Genomic DNA, 16,885 nt, shown 5'->3' on the forward strand with positions numbered 1-16,885 from the left:
GTTTGGCAAATTTATGAGATCCTGTACTGGATCATAGACGTACCCATTATGAACTTAAATGTAGAAATTACGACTACAATTGATTTGTCTAAGGTTTCCAAATAAATTTTACCTAAATAATTCGAATAACATGAATGTGCGTCTATAAAATCGTTAAATAAGGTATATTCCTGAACTTTTTTTAAACTAGCTAAGCAGCGCCCCAGGACTTTGGCAATCCCGTGGTAATTATGTAATAAAAAATAAATCCAAAAGTACACACAAACATCCGTCTTCAGTGTAGTACCTATGATGAAGACAAAAATCAAGTTTGCGTGAATGGGAGATTAAGTAATAATATATATGGCGTAAAAAAATAATCATGAAATATTCTAATCTCTCTAATATATAATATTCAGTATAAATAATTTCCAATATTCTCTATCATTTGGTAATGCAAAACTCTATTTTTATAAAAACCTAATATCAGTTTGTACGAGACATCAAACCATAAATATTTACAGAGAACCAGCATGTGGTTTACGTCACTAGTGGGCTAATATTGCCTCACTAAAACTCAAATATGTACCGACCACTCTCTAGGGTTATTAGGATGGGTGGGACCTAAACCGATTATCTATTCATTGCGTTTACTTTGTGTATTCAATGTTATTGCACGTGCTTCAAATGACAGTTTATTAAAAAGTAAAAATCAGGCTATAAGTACTTATCTAACTAGCCAGTAACGAAAAAAAATTAAAAGCGTGATTCTATATTTCTGTCCAGCATTAAATTCAAGGAACATTTCGAACTTCAAACGTATATGAGGATTCTCAACAATTTTCTGCCCACTCGTCGCATATCCTGAAAAGTTCGCTGAAGTAAGGGGTCGCGTCGCGCGCTATGAAAGCTGCAGTAGGTATTGCATGTATATATTATAGATATATGAAATTTAATTAACGAAGCATAGCGAATGAAATCAACAAAGAAAAAAGCGAAGTCATTTCGATATCGTAGTGGATATTCCTTTAGGAAACCTGGATTTTTCTACGACCAAACTGTTCGTAATCTAAGTACAAAACTATTAATTCAAACAATTATTTTACGAATATAATTAACGATGTAAGAAGATCCCCATTGCTACGTTGCGGATCCCTTGGGCACCGTTATTTTCCAATTTCTGCGTTATCTGTCGACGGACGTCAAAACGACGGAGCGCAGCTGAACAATGGGAACGTGCTCTTAGAAACACTAATTAGCTTATATTATATTATTATTAATTAATTAAAATACATGAAAATTAGCACTCGGCGAGACAAAAGAAGCTTTAATATGATAACTGCTATAGCAGTCCTGTGTCCATAAAGGGTTAACTACATACTATTGTCTATAATTATAATAATATCTGTAATTGGCATTAAGTTTAACCCTGTAAGATAAAATGTAATTTTTGTTCAAGTGCAGTTGATTCTATGATAAATACATTTAAAAATATATATATTATAGCCGACTGACTTAACATACGGTAGTTTTTAAATGCAATTAAAAATCTTGAAAACGAAAAACTACTAATTAACTTATTCGAAGTAGAATTTAAAATATCACATATTACATCGCTACGGAAACATAATATTAACAAAATTATACACTCTAATTTTAAATTAACCTATTGAAAGCAATATCTACCGTGCCATTATGTGTGTTCTATCAATAAAACGAGGGTAATATAAAGATCCAATTAATAATTTAATGAAATCGCCGCACATAATAGACTATCGTCACGCATAATTTTCTACATTCCAATACAACTTTTAAAATCTCCGATCTATCGGTCATACTATTCTTTCATTGGCAAATTTCACGCATATAAAAGAGATAGGTAGAAGTGATGCGCTCTAACTTTTAACTCCCTTATATGTAGGGTCGTAAAATTTTTCCCTAGGCGCGTGCGCGAATCAATAAAACACCCTCTATTATGAAGTAACTACCGCGTTACATTTAACGACCATATCATTCATCGCACATGCATTGCTGAGACTATTCACAGCTTGCGTAGCGGTCTCAGTATTGAGCGAGACATGTATTAGCGGCATTAAGATTAGAGTTATTTTTTTAATGGTTTGGTATCGCCGTGGTAGTGTTTCGCGCAAGCGCCCTTGCATCCCTGGACCATATCCGAGCAAGTGTAACAGTAAACTGTTGTAAAGTGCATCCATTTTGTTTAAAAAAAAGAAAAATAATACAATAAAGTGAGTTGTGTGTATCGTATAACTTAAGGTACTTTATTTAGTTATTTTTATGGATTAGATAAAGCTTTTTTCTTACCAATGTTTTGTTTTCTTTGTGTGAAAAGTATGTAAGTGTTTAGATTTAAGTATTCGCTTAGCTTACTTTTCTTTTCTATTAATAAAGCTGTAAAATTTTATGCGTTAGTTGGTTTTTACACCGTTATTATTTAGACGCGTAATTTATTTATTACAAAGTACTCACTGCAACCTGTTAAGAAATATTAATCTGAGTAATTGAGATATATCTCTACTTCATTCAGATATATCTTTACATAAGTATTATCACAACTAATATTATATAACTCTATATAATCTATTCTCTAAGAACGCTAACTATCGAAATAGATTTTTCGCCATTTACAAGTTTGCTACTTATTTAAATATATGAAAGTTGAATATAATAATTCCGTGGAAAATTATACTTGTTTTATAATATGTACAATAAAGTTTAAAATAAAAAACCTCTCCCAGGATGACGTGCGGGGCAGAATGCCTGTCCATCGGTCCACCACCAGACTCGATCCTGCACATGCCGCCACCGCCGCTGCCAGCCTTCTTGGCAAGCGCTGCGAACCTCACGCCGCCGTGCCGCGCGTCCAAATGTCCTCCTCTGCAAAATACTGAAGAAAACTCGCTGTTCCCAGGCGTGGAGTACCACGAACTGCCGAGGCATGGTGAGAGACGAGATTTTCTTTTTCAGTCTATCTCATGGATGTCATACGCAATTAGTCACAGAAAAGGTATTTATGTACAGTTATAGAAAAGGTATATTTTAAATTAAACCTTTTTTTTATTTTGAAGATTTGGCTGTAATATTATAATAATTAAGTAGGTACATATTACAAATATCCAAAATAAATTTAATCATTGAAAACCGCGAAGAATTTGCGTATCGCGTCTATAATCGTAGCGGTGCTACGACACTGCTACACTAGTTCTACGATGTCTATTGCTACAGTGGTTATTGTAATGTAATTTCATATTTTTTTTATCTATGGTAATTCCGTTGGAGTTAACATTGTGGGCTACGAAATCTGCTACCAAAATAAAATTAGTATCTGAGTGCGTAGTGCGACTTTTTTGTTTACGTCTCACCTTATTTTAATTGCAGCAAAAAAAAATGTTGTAAATTGTGTTAATGGCGTTGTTTAACACAATTTACAACATTTTTTTTTTGCTGCAATTAAAATAATCTTTCACCAATAACAAGCTACCTTTCCTGAGCTTTTTATCCAGACATTCTCACAGGAGCGTCGATCCAAGAGGCAGGTAGTACTAAACTAATGTATTTGATTGTTGATTATGATTGTTTTCCAGAGCCAGCTGGGAGTGACGACACTTGGTTCTTAGTTCTCATCACGTGCTGTATCGCTGTTCTTTGCATCGCTGCCCTTCTAGCCCTGTTCCTCCTCAAATGCAGAGAGTAAGTTTCTATCTAAAACACAGAAAGAATACCTTAGATTAACCTTCTTCAAATTACCAATTCTATAATCACCTTTAACCAGATTTCTCTTCACCAGGGCTCGAGGAGGCTGCAAAACTGGAACAGGCAAGGCTGGCGGATCCAATGCATTATATGGAGGCGCCGCGTTAGACTCGCGAGTCTTATGGGCAGCTTTGACTCCACGAGGCACGCGACACTTCGTCGCCGACACATACCCACACGACGAAACGGAAGACCACCATTACGAATGTGTCGAACCCCCTTTATATAAGCTCGGGCCGCCAGAAGACCTGGCTATTACTCGACATTTCAATGTGGAATACGAGGATCCAGCGCCATTGATTGAAAATTACAGCGAACGCACAGAAGAGTACTTCAGAAACGGGATGGATACGTTGCGACGAGGGCGCCCTCTCGTTTCATCTCCTACAAGAATCGAACGGCCTAATCTTCCTCCTCTCAACCTACAGCCTCGCACCCTGCGAAGGGCTCCCCACTCGCGCCGAGTCAGTGATGCCAACAATCCGGAGAAATCGGCCATCTGAACCGAGAGTGGCGCGGTATTTTCCGTCGCCGATTCAACCGATATCGATTACGATTGGACGTCGCTCGAGCACCCGACTGTCGATCGTCTCGTTTGAGGACCAGATCTATTCTCTTCTGATTCTTGACCACAGTCTCGATTTTTCAGCTATCGTGTAGATTTAAATGTTTATTTTTACCGATTACCTACTGATCGCACCAATTTTTACAGTAGTTAAAAAGCTTCATTATTTTAATACGTTGGCTATTATCAAAATCATAAATAGGCTGTGGTGGACATTTTCTAGTCTTGGTGTTCATACTCAAACAATAGGTACAAGTGTAATAGATTGCTGTAGTGATGTAAATAATTTAATTTTAGCCCCAATGTGCAATGTACAAAGCTATATGCAGTGTCTCCGATTATGGCAAATAGATAAATTCATCTATGTAGTAAATACTTAGACGATGGCGAGGTTTACTGTGTATTTAAAAATAAATAGCTTGTAAAGATATTGTCATGGAATTTCATTGGATGTCGCAGCATTTTCGTAAACAATTATAAGTATTTTATACTATGATACACTGCTTCTTAGACTTAAACGCAGAACACTTTATGTGCGTTCTTCTATTCTAGTCAACTAATGTGTTAATCTTAATCTCAGTATTAAGTCGATGTCTATTTTACTCGAGTGATTGCTATTTTACCGAAGTAAATGCCCTAAATCTTAAAACCTACTGTAACACGAATATAATTTCAGTTATCAACAACAAAGTAAAATGAATAAATTTTTGTATTACTCAAATAAATATAAACAAATTTGTAAGTTATTTTATTTTTTCCTATAATTTATTAATTTTAAAAGTAACAGGTTACTCATAAAATTTTTCAAAAAAAAAAGTTAAAAAAAGTTAAAGCTTGTCCTACTTGCTAAAGTATAGCACCTATGTTTTGTCACTATTACACGTTATAAAATTTGGCATTGACTGAACGTGGCAAAACATTTAGATTTTAAATTTTAAGCTAAAGTATGATTTATTTTTTTTATGAATAACATTAGGGTTAGTATTAATTTTAGTTTAGATATTCACCCGCTTCGCTAAAATATTTTTGTCTCTTTCTGTCAATTTCAAATTTTACAAAGTGCGATAGTGAGTTTTATCTTTTTTTAAGAATAACAGGGATAATGCATTACCTATTTGATTTTAAATCTGCACATATACATATACACTTCAAGTTATGCTTATGAACAGTGATAAAATTTAACCAAATAATTGGCTATATTCTTGATTACCTTTGTTTTTAAAATTTTGCGTTAAATATGTCAGTTGTCAATGTCAAATTATTTGACATAAAGGAAGCGTAACAACTGTAACTGCAACGCCGAGTCGCCCGAGTCGCCGAAATAATTTAGTCTTTGCGCCGAAACTTGCTGTGATACACAAAATAAAACATGAAAACAATATCGTGATATAAATATAGTGTTATTATTTCTAGTCTGATAAAGTAGAATAAAATATATTCTAAACACAATGTCTGATGATGTTATCAAGCATTCAGTGCACACCCTGGTGTTTAGATCTTTGAAGCGGTCTCACGACATGTTTCTAGCTAACCAGGGCATGCTGCCGCCTATAGATGAAAAAGCGTGAGTTATTTTCAATATCTAAATACCTTAAATGTTTTCGTCGTTGTTGTTCAATTGATAATTGTCTTACTTTTGCAACACACCAACAAGAGTCCCATCAGATATGAAATTTTAATGAGAAATGTATTTAGGACTGTGATTTTACTGTGAGTATTGTTGAAATGCCAAAAATAAAATGTATTATTGTACATATTTGTTACAAAATGCGATTTTTTTTTCAGTGAAAAGATCCTCAGATCAGTAAAGGCCCGTGACAGTTATGGACAGGTGATGGCAGCAGTACAGAAAGCCCAAGCAACCAAGCAATTGGAGAATATGAGCAGACCGGAAATTCCTTTAGACACAGGTTTGTTTTTTGTTACTTTATATTGTTTAAAGATGCCAGGGTAGGCACCAGATCATTTCACCCAGGTTCCTGAGAGTCCTTTATTCCATCCGTACGTTCCATCTTAAAATAAAAATTGTTTCTAGGCATCTCCTACAATATCTGAATTAGATTCTTCCAGAGAAGTGTTGTGCCACGTGCCATAGCATTGTTGGTGGCCAATATTAGTGTGAATTTCACGACTGTTTGAACATTCAAACCAATGAAATGCTACACACCACATGGTGTGTAGCATTTCATTGGTGTCGCACATATTTTGAATAAAGAATCTTTTTTGTACTTCACTTATTTATAAAATAGGAATATTAAATTGATTACTGTGTATGGTAAAATTTAATAAACACTAATGACAGCAGCGGTATTCAAAACACTTGTAAATTCACCTATTAACTAATGAGTACAAAAATTAGGGTACAGGGTTAGGACTATCTATCATTTTATTTATTTATTTATTTATCATTATATTACCACAACTGTTTCAGCAATAAAAGTATTATTTATACCTATACCAATATGAATATGTTTCTTCTGCAAATGGTGCAACACAGAATTCATCCATCCTATTTATTGTAATTTAGAAATGGCAGAATCAGCGGCCCTAGGCTCGGACGGGGCAATGCTGCCGTACACGGGGCCAGCCGTGGCGGCGTCGCCTGCGCCGCCCGCGGGCGCGCTCACGGTGCTGCCGAAGAAGGCGCCCGCCATGCCCAAGCCCAAGTGGCACGCGCCCTGGAAGCTGTTCAGGGTGATATCTGGACATCTCGGGTGGGTGCGGTGTGTTGCTGTTGAACCGGGGAATGAATGGTTTGCAACTGGTAAGTGGCTTCTGCCATTGTATTTTCTTCCTCTCATCCTTTACATATCTAACTTGAAATTCAAGTGCATCCAATTATTACCTCATCATCATCAGGGGGTGGCATCTTCGAATTGAAGTTTGGAGGTCAGTATACGGAAACCTATCCGCTATTTTCAGTTGGTTGTATCTAAGTCTGTCCAATCATGTGTGATCAGACCACTATTATTACCTACTCACCAATATTATGCAGACATTTGAAGCTGGATTTCTTCAATAAAGATAATTTAGTAGTAGACAAAAATGAAATCAGAAGCACAATCAAATTAGATGTACTATTATATTAAAATACTTTCATTTATTAGACATATCACTTGTAAATAAATGGTTTATTTGTCCCTCAGGTGCAGCAGACAGAGTAATCAAAATCTGGGATTTAGCGAGCGGCAAGCTGAAAGTGTCCCTGACTGGTCATGTCAGTACTGTAAGAGGTAAGATGGAGACTTTTCTGCTAGAGCATAATGCGTCTTTTTTTGTCTTCTCTTTTATTGCAATCTCGATTGTTTATAAAATTTTATACATAGTGTCAGACGAAACTGGTTTTGTACCAAAACAGAACTTTGGGCTCCCAGTTTCGATTGAAACCGAAATCCAAACTTCCCGAATTGTGTCCACGTTGATATCGTACGAGGCGACTAAGGAAAGGAACACATAGTATTAACATGGAGTGGTCCTATTCTAGTTCCGGAACCACAAGCCGCAACTGTAACTTGACAGTTTATTGTACACTACTGACAATTGTATCAATTTGTTTATAAAAAAAAATATTTGTTTTGTCCCAGGTTTGGAAGTGTCACCAAGACATCCATATTTATTCAGCTGTGGTGAAGACAGACAAGTCAAATGTTGGGACTTGGAATATAACAAGGTAAATATCTAACGTGTCTTTTTGTGTGTAATGCATGAAGAAACCTGCACTGTGGTAGACTATTTAGTGTGTATGCCACCAGTTAGTTCATCATGTTTGTGTGTATGCCCCTTTATGGTTGTAAGTTGTAAACATCGACGTTGCAGATGCCTTTATGCTAATTTTTATGCAATATATTTTTTATATATCGACTTGAATAAAAGACATCAGTTTTAGTAAATAACACACAATAAGAATAATTATTTTTTAATAGCCATCTACGTCCCACATAGCAAGAAAAAAATCTTCTTTATTTGCATATTCATTCCGCCGTTAACTCCATAAATATATAGACAAGGCTCGGGATAAGACGAAATATAAGAAGAAAATTGTAAACATCGACTTATATTTCATTTCAATCATACAAAAAGAGTGATAGAATGAAATTCATATCATTTATCTCGAAATTAGACCCTCACAGGCACTTTTTCCACTTCAGATTTTATATTACATAGTAATTTCTCGAAAAGTTACAAACTACTGGCATTTCGGAACGACCGACGACTGCTGTGAAGAAACGCCGAAAGAAACTCACTTAAAAATCCCTATCATGTATTCCTAGTTTGTAGTCGGGTTGCCGAGTGATGGCGTCATGTACGGCTGATTTACAGTTACAAAGTAATGTATTGAAACGTGTCAATACAGATATAATTATTATTAACATCATAGTTATATTGAATTAACTACTATAACGGTGTGCTAACATGTCCGCAATGTACGACAACGTTCACCAATAAGACTGGCCACGCGAGCCACATGCGAGCTCACCAGCTAGTTGGAATTCGTCGAAGTTTTCGCCGTGACCGAAATGGGTCAAACATCATCATTATTATTATTATTTTTATGTATATTTTTCTCCTCTTGAGAGAGGGTAATAAAAGCAACTAACGCGGGCCTTAGCCAAGCGATAGGAGCAAGAATCTAAATAGAAAACCCAACAGAAACACTGGAAGAAGATAGAAAATTTCTGGTGATCCGGCAAGTATTAAGAATGGTGGCTTTCTGTAAAAGATAAACTATATACATCGGGATATTTAATGTTTTCAGGCTTTGTGAAAGTGATTTCGGTATTACCCCTGTTGATGATAAAACTATCGGCACTATATGGACTGTATGTGCTCTCCATTGTGCTTTAATTTCTATGGCAAGTTCCTGGTATTTGCTTAATTTATCTGAAATATTATTATTATTATCATCTCTCAATGTTATTCGTGAAGGTGATCCGCCATTACCACGGGCACCTGTCAGCCGTGTACACGCTGTCGCTGCACCCCACCATCGACGTGCTGGTGACGGCGGGACGCGACGCCACCGCGCGCGTGTGGGACATGAGGACCAAGGCCAACGTCCACACGCTGACGGGACACACTGACACTATCGCTACTTTGGCGTGCCAGGCGGCTGAACCGCAGGTGAGTTTCTATTACACTTTCACGAACCCTAGATTAAATTAAAAATGTCAAATTTAATATACAGTCTTTAATTATGCGCCGATTTAAAATGTGACTTAATAAGTAGCAACGAGATAACGTCTATCTATAAAGAGTAGAACAAGTATTTTTAATGATCAAAAAAATACTCAAAATTGGTTGATAAACCTGAAATAATATATAGTATCCTATGTGTTATTCCAGGTTATATTTATTTTACCCATGTACCAAATTTCGTAACAATCCATCCAGTAGATTTTGTGTGAATGTGTAACAAACATACACATCCAAACTTTGGCATTTTATAATATTAGCAGGAAGTAGGAAACTTCCCAAGAACCAAAATATGGACTTTTAGTATAAATATAATTAATTGATGTTCATAAGTACCGTATGGTCCCACCTTAGAAAACTCTATATCCTCCCAGGGATATCGTACTAAGGGACACAGCCTTGCCAGCAAATATGAAAAAAACTCCCCTAATTTCTTCCATACTAATTGCTTTGATTTCGTAGATAAACAACTAATTAAAGTTTAATTGCAGATAATCACAGGCTCCCACGACTCGACAATCCGTCTCTGGGACTTGGCCGCCGGCAAATCCATCTGCACACTGACCAACCACAAAAAATCTGTCCGCGCCATCGTCATCCACCCCACATTGTACACATTCGCCTCAGCCTCCCCGGACAATATCAAACAATGGAAGTGCCCTGAAGGGAAGTTTATACAGAATCTGTCCGGACATAACGCTATAGTGAACTGTATGGCGGTGAATCCTGAAGGAGTGTTGGTTAGTGGAGGGGATAACGGGACTATGTATTGCTGGGATTGGCGGACGGGGTATAACTTCCAGAGATTACAGGTTAGTTTATTTTTGAATAGTGTTATAATTAGGTGTTTTTTTAAGTGTACTATTTTGAAACAGTGGGAATTAATAAAAAATAAATTATATAAGTAATAGACAACTGCAATACTTTCTAATAAAAATATTTTTTTGTTATGGCATAATTTGTCAAGATCTTTTTTTTTCCGCTAAGATATGGGTATATATGTTGGCGCTAGTGCGGAGCTAATGTAATTTACCATAGCTTTATGAGTTAAACCATGGTTATGTATATTTTATGGTCTAACAAGAATAATTATAATAATAAAAAGAAATAACCACATTATTTTATTCCTAGGCGGCAGTCCAGCCGGGGTCGATGGACTCCGAAGCGGGTATATTCGCGATGACCTTCGACCAATCAGGGTCCCGGCTGATCACAACGGAGGCTGACAAGACCATCAAGATCTATAGAGAAGACGAGTCGGCTTCGGAGGAGACCCATCCTATCAACTGGCGACCGGAGATACTGAAGAGAAGGAAATTCTAATAGTTAATAAAGACGTTTTTATCGATTTAGTGTTTTATTTATATTCGCCAATTGAGCTCATGTTTCGGTAGTGTCCAATGGTTGCCTGAGATCGAAAAGGTCTTAGGTTCAAATCCTACTCGTACCACATGAGTTTGTATACTGACTCGTGTATAGTTTTAATTGACCACCACTTGGTTCCGGACAAGGGAAACATCGTGAGGAAACCTGCAACTGGTTGAGTTTTAAGTTCACTAGTGTGTATGCATGGAATTTGTACTCCGTACAAAGCACTTACTAAATCCATGTGTGTGTATGCGACTTCTTGTCACTAGATGTCGGTAGGCGGTCGGATATTTTAAATACCTACATGACATTAAAAAATATAGGGGGAAAATAAGTTACAATAACATATTGCATAATTAAGATCTTTATTAAAATACAAATTGAATTTTACAACCTGTTAGGTTACATTATAAAAGCGTGTAGACCATATTGCGCGAACAAATTTTATAAAATCGTGGAATGTCCAAATAAGCACAATTTCAAATTCCGTTGAAAATATAGGTATCTAAAAAAATGCAAACAATATGCAATATTACCAGTAAGAGGTATTTTATTTCTTTTATATTTGTTTTTTTTTCAATATCACTAGTCAAAAAAACGACAGAATTTGAGATCATGATAAAACTACATGGTCATTATATACTCCACAGCACCCATCTACTAAATATTCATAAAAATATGTAATGATAAAATCACAAGAATGAAAGCCAAAGATATTTTTTTGAGCCACAGAGAGAAAACTGTTTACCCGCAAATCAGACTTCATTCACCAAGTTATCATTTGTCATGTTTTCCATAAATATTGTAAGCATTATTTTTTTAAGACAAACTATGTCTTGACTTGGTCTTGAAATAAATCTTTTAATATTATTATATCAAGAGTGTTTTGTTCATATTAATTTGAAATAACAGTAATATTAGTAATTCATTATCATCATGGGTCTAATGCAGATATTTTGCTCTAGAAATCCTTAGCAATGTATCATTGTGAATCTTATTCTCAAGACACAAGGTTGAAAATTTGATAGATTTGAACAATTAAATGGCATGCAATCATCAATATGCACATTTTAATTTTCCATGATTGCAAAAATACGTACAAATAAAAGCGATAAAGCCTTAAAATAGTGTACAGTTAGCCTAAACTAAATTATTAATATATTGAGCCAGCGCAAAAATAGTATCACAGGATGACATTAACATTTTAAAAATCTTTAAAAATTTGAATACACAAATGTTGTTTTTACTTTCTCCGTTGTATAGCTGCATCCTTTTCTCGTCATATATGGCAAATTCTTGTATTAAACAATTTCTTAATGCAGTTACTAAAATGTACCTAACATTTGTTACCTCCTTTATTAGGGCCATATCTCAAAAGGAAAAATATTTAGTAACATTTTAATGATACTCAAACGAAAGTGTAACAGTTTCATTAAATTTTCATTTTGCTACTTTTTATTTAATATACTTAAGTTTTCGAAAATGCTATGTACCCTTTGGGATGCTATGGGAACCTTTAAAGAAAGTTGCCAACTTTAAAACTAAGCAAACAATAAAAATATATTAAAAATGGCAACTGTATAAGCTCATGATTTTGACAAATTCTTATAAAAAATTGTTATAAAAATCCGTAACTAAATAGAAATATGTTTATACAAAAATGTCATTTTTAACACAAGCTTTTAACGTCATCAGTTCAAACACGTGACAAAAAAAAAATCACCGTTGAGGTGTTCCCTCGTCAGGAGTCGATCCTGGGTCCACTGAATCCACCAAATGTTCACCGGAACATAGTTATATGTATACATTGCAATTTAAATAAAAGCTAGTAAAAATGACTTTTTTCGTGTCTATGAAATCATCCCACGTTACTCAAGCATAGGCTTTAGGCGGTAAAAAGGAGTCTTGTGTTAAAACGATCATATCTCGTCGTCCAAATTGCACTCCTCTTCGGGGAAGTCCCCTACTGTGACGTAAACGGGTTTGACGAAGCCTCCATATTTTGGAGGGCAGGTGAAGTAGCGTTTGCCGTTTACACTGGAAGTATGAAGTTTTCAAATTCAGTTTTTGGCATAATTATGTACGAAAAATGTATACATTTACGTAGGTAAATGATACAAAATACATGCGTAAGTCATTAGAATAGGATCACTCCATATTCTTCTGTGGATGTCGTATGAGGCGACTATAGGGCAGGGTTGTCAAATCACAGACGAATATTCAGATATTTAAGGTTATTTTTACGCGTACCCTGGGCTTCGCAACGTTTCCGGACCGAACGTAATCGGGAATATGCGGAGACGAGAGTCACAAGAAAAATATACAACACCCAACTTAACCCATGTAGGGGGGGGGGGAATCTCCAACAGTCAAGTGGGTTGTGCCTGTATGTATTTGTAACTACTGGGAATTTCACGTCTGTATCGTCACTGGCTCGGCAATGTCCTAGTGAATAACAGTCTCCTACATCCACACTCGCCTATGGGTCTCGTGACACTGATGTAGTGACATCATCTACTAGACACACGAGATAGTGTATGTAGGTTCACATACACTACAGTGTTTATGTCCATTGCACCCACAAGCTTAGAAGTTAGTGAGGGGAGTTGTATGTTGTCCATCAATTACACAGTCGAAAGAAAGGGAAGTAGGTATTTGATAAATGTTTTTTGTGTACCTAAAGCCGGGTCGCTGCACCATGTTTTGAACAGAACATTGTTCAAAAACATAAATAGGGGCGAGGCCAAACATGTTAAAATGTAAAATTGTTGTTGTCTGTTTATGTTTTTGAACAATGTTCTGTTCAAAACATGGCGCAGCGAACCCGCTTAATGTGATGTAAATGTTTTATAATTTATGGCAAATAAACACTTTATCTTTCTTTGTTAACTCACGAGCCATCATTCTTGCCCCGGGGCTCGTCGTACTGCACGCCGATCCAGAGCCCCTTGGCGCCGTCCAGCGGCCCGTTGTAGCGCACCACCGCGCGCCGCGCGCCCAGCTGCGGCACGCGCACCTCGCAGCGCGCGCCCACCAACACGGCCTCCGCTAGTCTGCACACACAAACACACATACACATATGATTTTAACGAACTCAATTGCCACTGCAATCTGTACATATAATAAAACTGTGAATCGGCTATGTCTGTACATAAGAGATATTAAAGAACAATAATCAAAGGAAAAACTAATTTTTAACAAACTCTGACATAGTCACACAAAGTGCACTAAAGGTTTGTCAAAAATGTAGAAAAAAAAATGAGTTTCAATTGCCACTGCAATCTGTACATAATAATAAAATTATAAGTGGGCTATGTCTGTACATAGGAGAACAATAATTATTTGAGGTTTTTATGGGACTAATAGTTTTACAATATACCTTATTTTGAGGAGTTCCAATTTTCTATAACCCAGAGCTTTTTGCTGCAGACCTTTGTTGGATCTATGTATAATTTAAATAAAAACTTTTAACCATGCATCCTCTGCTCTCTTACCTGGCTTCTTCCTCAAGCTCCTTCTGCTGCTGCTCTCGGAGCTTGGTCATCTCCTCCTCATTGTACTTGCCCAGTCGGTTGCGCTGTAAGAATGCTCGCAGTGTGTCGCCCTTCTTCTCATACTCTTCCTCTGATAGCCGGAATCTACAAACAAAAAAATTACTAGTACAACATTTGTATATTAAAAATTGTATTAAAACTCAGGTTAATTAAGTAATGAACAAACTGGCCCATGTGTGACTAGAACAAGGGAAAAAAAACGATTTATTATGCTCAAAGGGCAGAGATACAAACTTAGTCCCCAAGAAGCCCACAGCTTCTAAATTTTACTGTCCCCCATGACAAACCAAACTAAAGAAACCTGAAGTATTGAATGTAAATAAAGAAAAAAAAATTAAATTACCTTTCAGCACTATCTGACCCGTCAAAGTCTCTAACAAGTGCAAACTTGTCAATAACATGGATCCTCATGCCGTCATCAATGGGATAAGAACCCAAAAGAGCATCATTGTTGTCTATGTCACAGACAAAGTTGTTTTTGGAATCAAACAGCTTTAGCTTCATTGTGGCAGCATTTCCCCCAGTCACCAACTCCAGTTTTGTCTGCAAAAGAAAATTTGGTTTTCTTCAACCAGTAACACCTTTTAACCTATTAAAAATGCGAATTCCGGCCCCTTTTATCAACACTGCTCATATAAAAAGACATGTAAATCATCTGACCTTGAAGTCTAGGATAGAGATTCCCTTCTTGAATCTCCTCTCAACCGGCGCTGATGTTTCGGTTTCTGACTTTGTTATGTGCACATTGACAAAGTCTTGAGTGATAACTTCAATAGCATCCATAATTGTAAAGAAATAATCAAAGTTTGCACCGCAAAAATAAAATAAATTATTACTATCACTCAAAACCCACCGACTTTGCAAAAAATATTTTTTTAATTAGGTACCTAGATAGGTAGTATCAATTTATTTATTGAAAATTATTGATTTGACTGATGACTGATCATCGGTCGGTCGTCGTCCGTCAACGTCAAAACATTACGATCATTCACTTCACTTCACTTTTTAATTTTATGACTCCATCGTTTAGCCAAACGATGATATTGCCAATATCAAGGTTGATAAATTACGATCATAGGGAGTATTACTGCACATTTATCCTGCCAGCACTGTATGTTAGGTACAGAATAGCTTTGCCGCCTTGTTATGTCGATTAAAACGTTTACTTTAGAGTGTGGCGACATCTACCACATGCACAGCAGCGCAGATGTAAAAAGCCGACTAAACGCAACGAATAACAAGCCACACAAGTGATCCACTACTCGACGGACAGATGGCACTACAGTCGACTCACTACCAGAAACTAACAAGCCTAGATCGCGCAGACAGTGCGTTTTCGATTGGAAGCATAAATACAACCTCCGACATGACACCATCGGAGCCGTGCGGTTCCCCAAGCGCAACACCTAGCCTGGCGGGAAGATCTTCCCTTTGTATGTAAATAATGGAATACTCTTGTAGCGGGAGCTAGGTGATTATATGCTCGACCGCATTCGATTGTAAAAATATACAACAATGTAGCATTCAGGTACCGAAATATGAGGAAAAATAGTAAATAGTCTCGAAAAGAAGCTCCGGAACACTTCACACGTGTGAAGACTTATTAAAATATGGACTTCATACAAGATATAGATACAAGATCTTAAGTCAAAATCAAGTTTATATCAGTTTATGACCACAGTTAACAAATGCAGAACATAACCTAAATAGTGTTATTATTTTCAGGATATAATCCACTAAATCATTCCTTTTTCTTTAAACTTGCACCACGATTGCGGTAGGTATTTTTGGTCGTAAATCTGCAAAAATATTGAATGTTGGCGCTTTTTGCCTCAATTGGCAATGTTTGTGTACCTTAGTTGTATCAGTAGCGCCATCTGCGCTGAGCTTTGCGTAATATATATTGTTTCGGTTAGTGACACGGCCGCATACTTTAGGTTTCCGTATTCATTTCCGAATCAGGATTCCTGCCTGATAGTGATGACATAGGTACTGAGGGCGTAAAATGCAAACCCGCACTAAGCCCTCTGGTTAGTGCGGTTTACATTTCACTTCTCACCATCGAATCAATTCGAAGTGAGACACAGCAAACCAATCACATCAGCAGTGTGGTTGCGTTACAATGGCGCAATGTGTACACAGTGTAATGTGTATACACATTACACTGTGCGCAGTGTGTACACTTGTACTACACAGTTACTACAATAAAGATATTTGAGTTTGAGTTTGTGATTCACTGCGTCTCACTTATTCGGAAATATACTACTGCCCCATATTCGGAAATCCGTAATGTACCAGCGCACCAAAGTGATCAGCAGTGTGGCTCTTCAGCGATAATGTTAATTAAAAATTATCCAAATCGAGGGAGATTTGTTTCCTAATTCAGATTCCGGATTCAGGGCGTGCCAATAAATTAAATTAAAGTCGACTTGGTTAAAATACAAAAATAGAA

At 36.5% G+C, this 16,885-nt stretch overlaps 3 protein-coding genes across 5 annotated transcripts; 2 read left to right on the top strand and 1 right to left on the bottom strand.

Moving 5' to 3' along the window:
• Positions 1-1,517: 1,517 nt before the first annotated feature.
• Positions 1,518-5,055, top strand: LOC128671719 (uncharacterized protein). Of its 3 annotated transcripts, none has more exons than XM_053748448.2 (4): positions 1,518-2,228; positions 2,739-2,941; positions 3,585-3,690; positions 3,773-5,055. In XM_053748448.2, exons 2-4 carry the CDS (start codon positions 2,740-2,742, stop codon positions 4,254-4,256), a joined length of 792 nt encoding a protein of 263 aa, XP_053604423.1. In that variant the 5' UTR covers positions 1,518-2,228; position 2,739; the 3' UTR covers positions 4,257-5,055. The 3 variants fall into 3 exon arrangements, with proteins under 3 accessions (XP_053604423.1, XP_053604422.1, XP_053604424.1); XM_053748447.2 differs by having other exon boundaries at positions 1,520-2,256; XM_053748449.1 differs by having other exon boundaries at positions 1,521-2,256; positions 3,788-5,055.
• Positions 5,056-5,585: 530 nt separating this feature from the next.
• On the top strand, positions 5,586-10,857 carry Tango4 (Transport and Golgi organization 4). The gene is made up of 8 exons (XM_053748431.1): positions 5,586-5,882; positions 6,104-6,228; positions 6,846-7,082; positions 7,465-7,551; positions 7,903-7,988; positions 9,245-9,439; positions 10,003-10,323; positions 10,643-10,857. The coding sequence occupies exons 1-8, from the start codon at positions 5,767-5,769 to the stop codon at positions 10,832-10,834; spliced, it is 1,359 nt and encodes a 452-aa protein (XP_053604406.1). The 5' UTR covers positions 5,586-5,766; the 3' UTR covers positions 10,835-10,857.
• Positions 10,858-11,225: 368 nt separating this feature from the next.
• Tbcb (Tubulin-binding cofactor B) lies at positions 11,226-15,408 on the bottom strand. Its single transcript, XM_053748452.2, has 5 exons — positions 15,094-15,408; positions 14,777-14,976; positions 14,374-14,517; positions 13,774-13,932; positions 11,226-12,916 (listed from the first exon to the last, which is right to left on the bottom strand). Exons 1-5 carry the CDS (start codon positions 15,214-15,216, stop codon positions 12,799-12,801), a joined length of 744 nt encoding a protein of 247 aa, XP_053604427.1. The 5' UTR covers positions 15,217-15,408; the 3' UTR covers positions 11,226-12,798.
• Between the last annotated feature and the right edge of the window lie 1,477 nt (positions 15,409-16,885).

Source organism: Plodia interpunctella, chromosome 8 (genome assembly GCF_027563975.2).
Source record: "Plodia interpunctella isolate USDA-ARS_2022_Savannah chromosome 8, ilPloInte3.2, whole genome shotgun sequence".
NCBI lineage: Eukaryota > Metazoa > Arthropoda > Insecta > Lepidoptera > Pyralidae > Plodia > Plodia interpunctella.

What these genes read in the sequence shown, in the direction of transcription:
- LOC128671719 (XM_053748448.2), top strand. Translation starts at nt 2,740, where the DNA reads ATGACGTGCGGGGCAGAATGCCTGTCCATCGGTCCACCACCAGACTCG. An exon ending in CCACGAACTGCCGAGGCATG is followed by an intron (nt 2,942 to 3,584) that starts GTGAGAGACGAG and finishes ATTGTTTTCCAG; the next exon opens with AGCCAGCTGGGAGTGACGAC. An exon ending in TTCCTCCTCAAATGCAGAGA is followed by an intron (nt 3,691 to 3,772) that starts GTAAGTTTCTAT and finishes ACCTTTAACCAG; the next exon opens with ATTTCTCTTCACCAGGGCTC.
- Tango4 (XM_053748431.1), top strand. Translation starts at nt 5,767, where the DNA reads ATGTCTGATGATGTTATCAAGCATTCAGTGCACACCCTGGTGTTTAGA. An exon ending in CCGCCTATAGATGAAAAAGC is followed by an intron (nt 5,883 to 6,103) that starts GTGAGTTATTTT and finishes TTTTTTTTTCAG; the next exon opens with TGAAAAGATCCTCAGATCAG. An exon ending in TCATGTCAGTACTGTAAGAG is followed by an intron (nt 7,552 to 7,902) that starts GTAAGATGGAGA and finishes GTTTTGTCCCAG; the next exon opens with GTTTGGAAGTGTCACCAAGA.
- Tbcb (XM_053748452.2), bottom strand. Translation starts at nt 15,216, where the DNA reads ATGGATGCTATTGAAGTTATCACTCAAGACTTTGTCAATGTGCACATA. An exon ending in TCTCTATCCTAGACTTCAAG is followed by an intron (nt 14,977 to 15,093) that starts GTCAGATGATTT and finishes TTTCTTTTGCAG; the next exon opens with ACAAAACTGGAGTTGGTGAC. An exon ending in GAGCTTGAGGAAGAAGCCAG is followed by an intron (nt 13,933 to 14,373) that starts GTAAGAGAGCAG and finishes TTGTGTGTGCAG; the next exon opens with ACTAGCGGAGGCCGTGTTGG.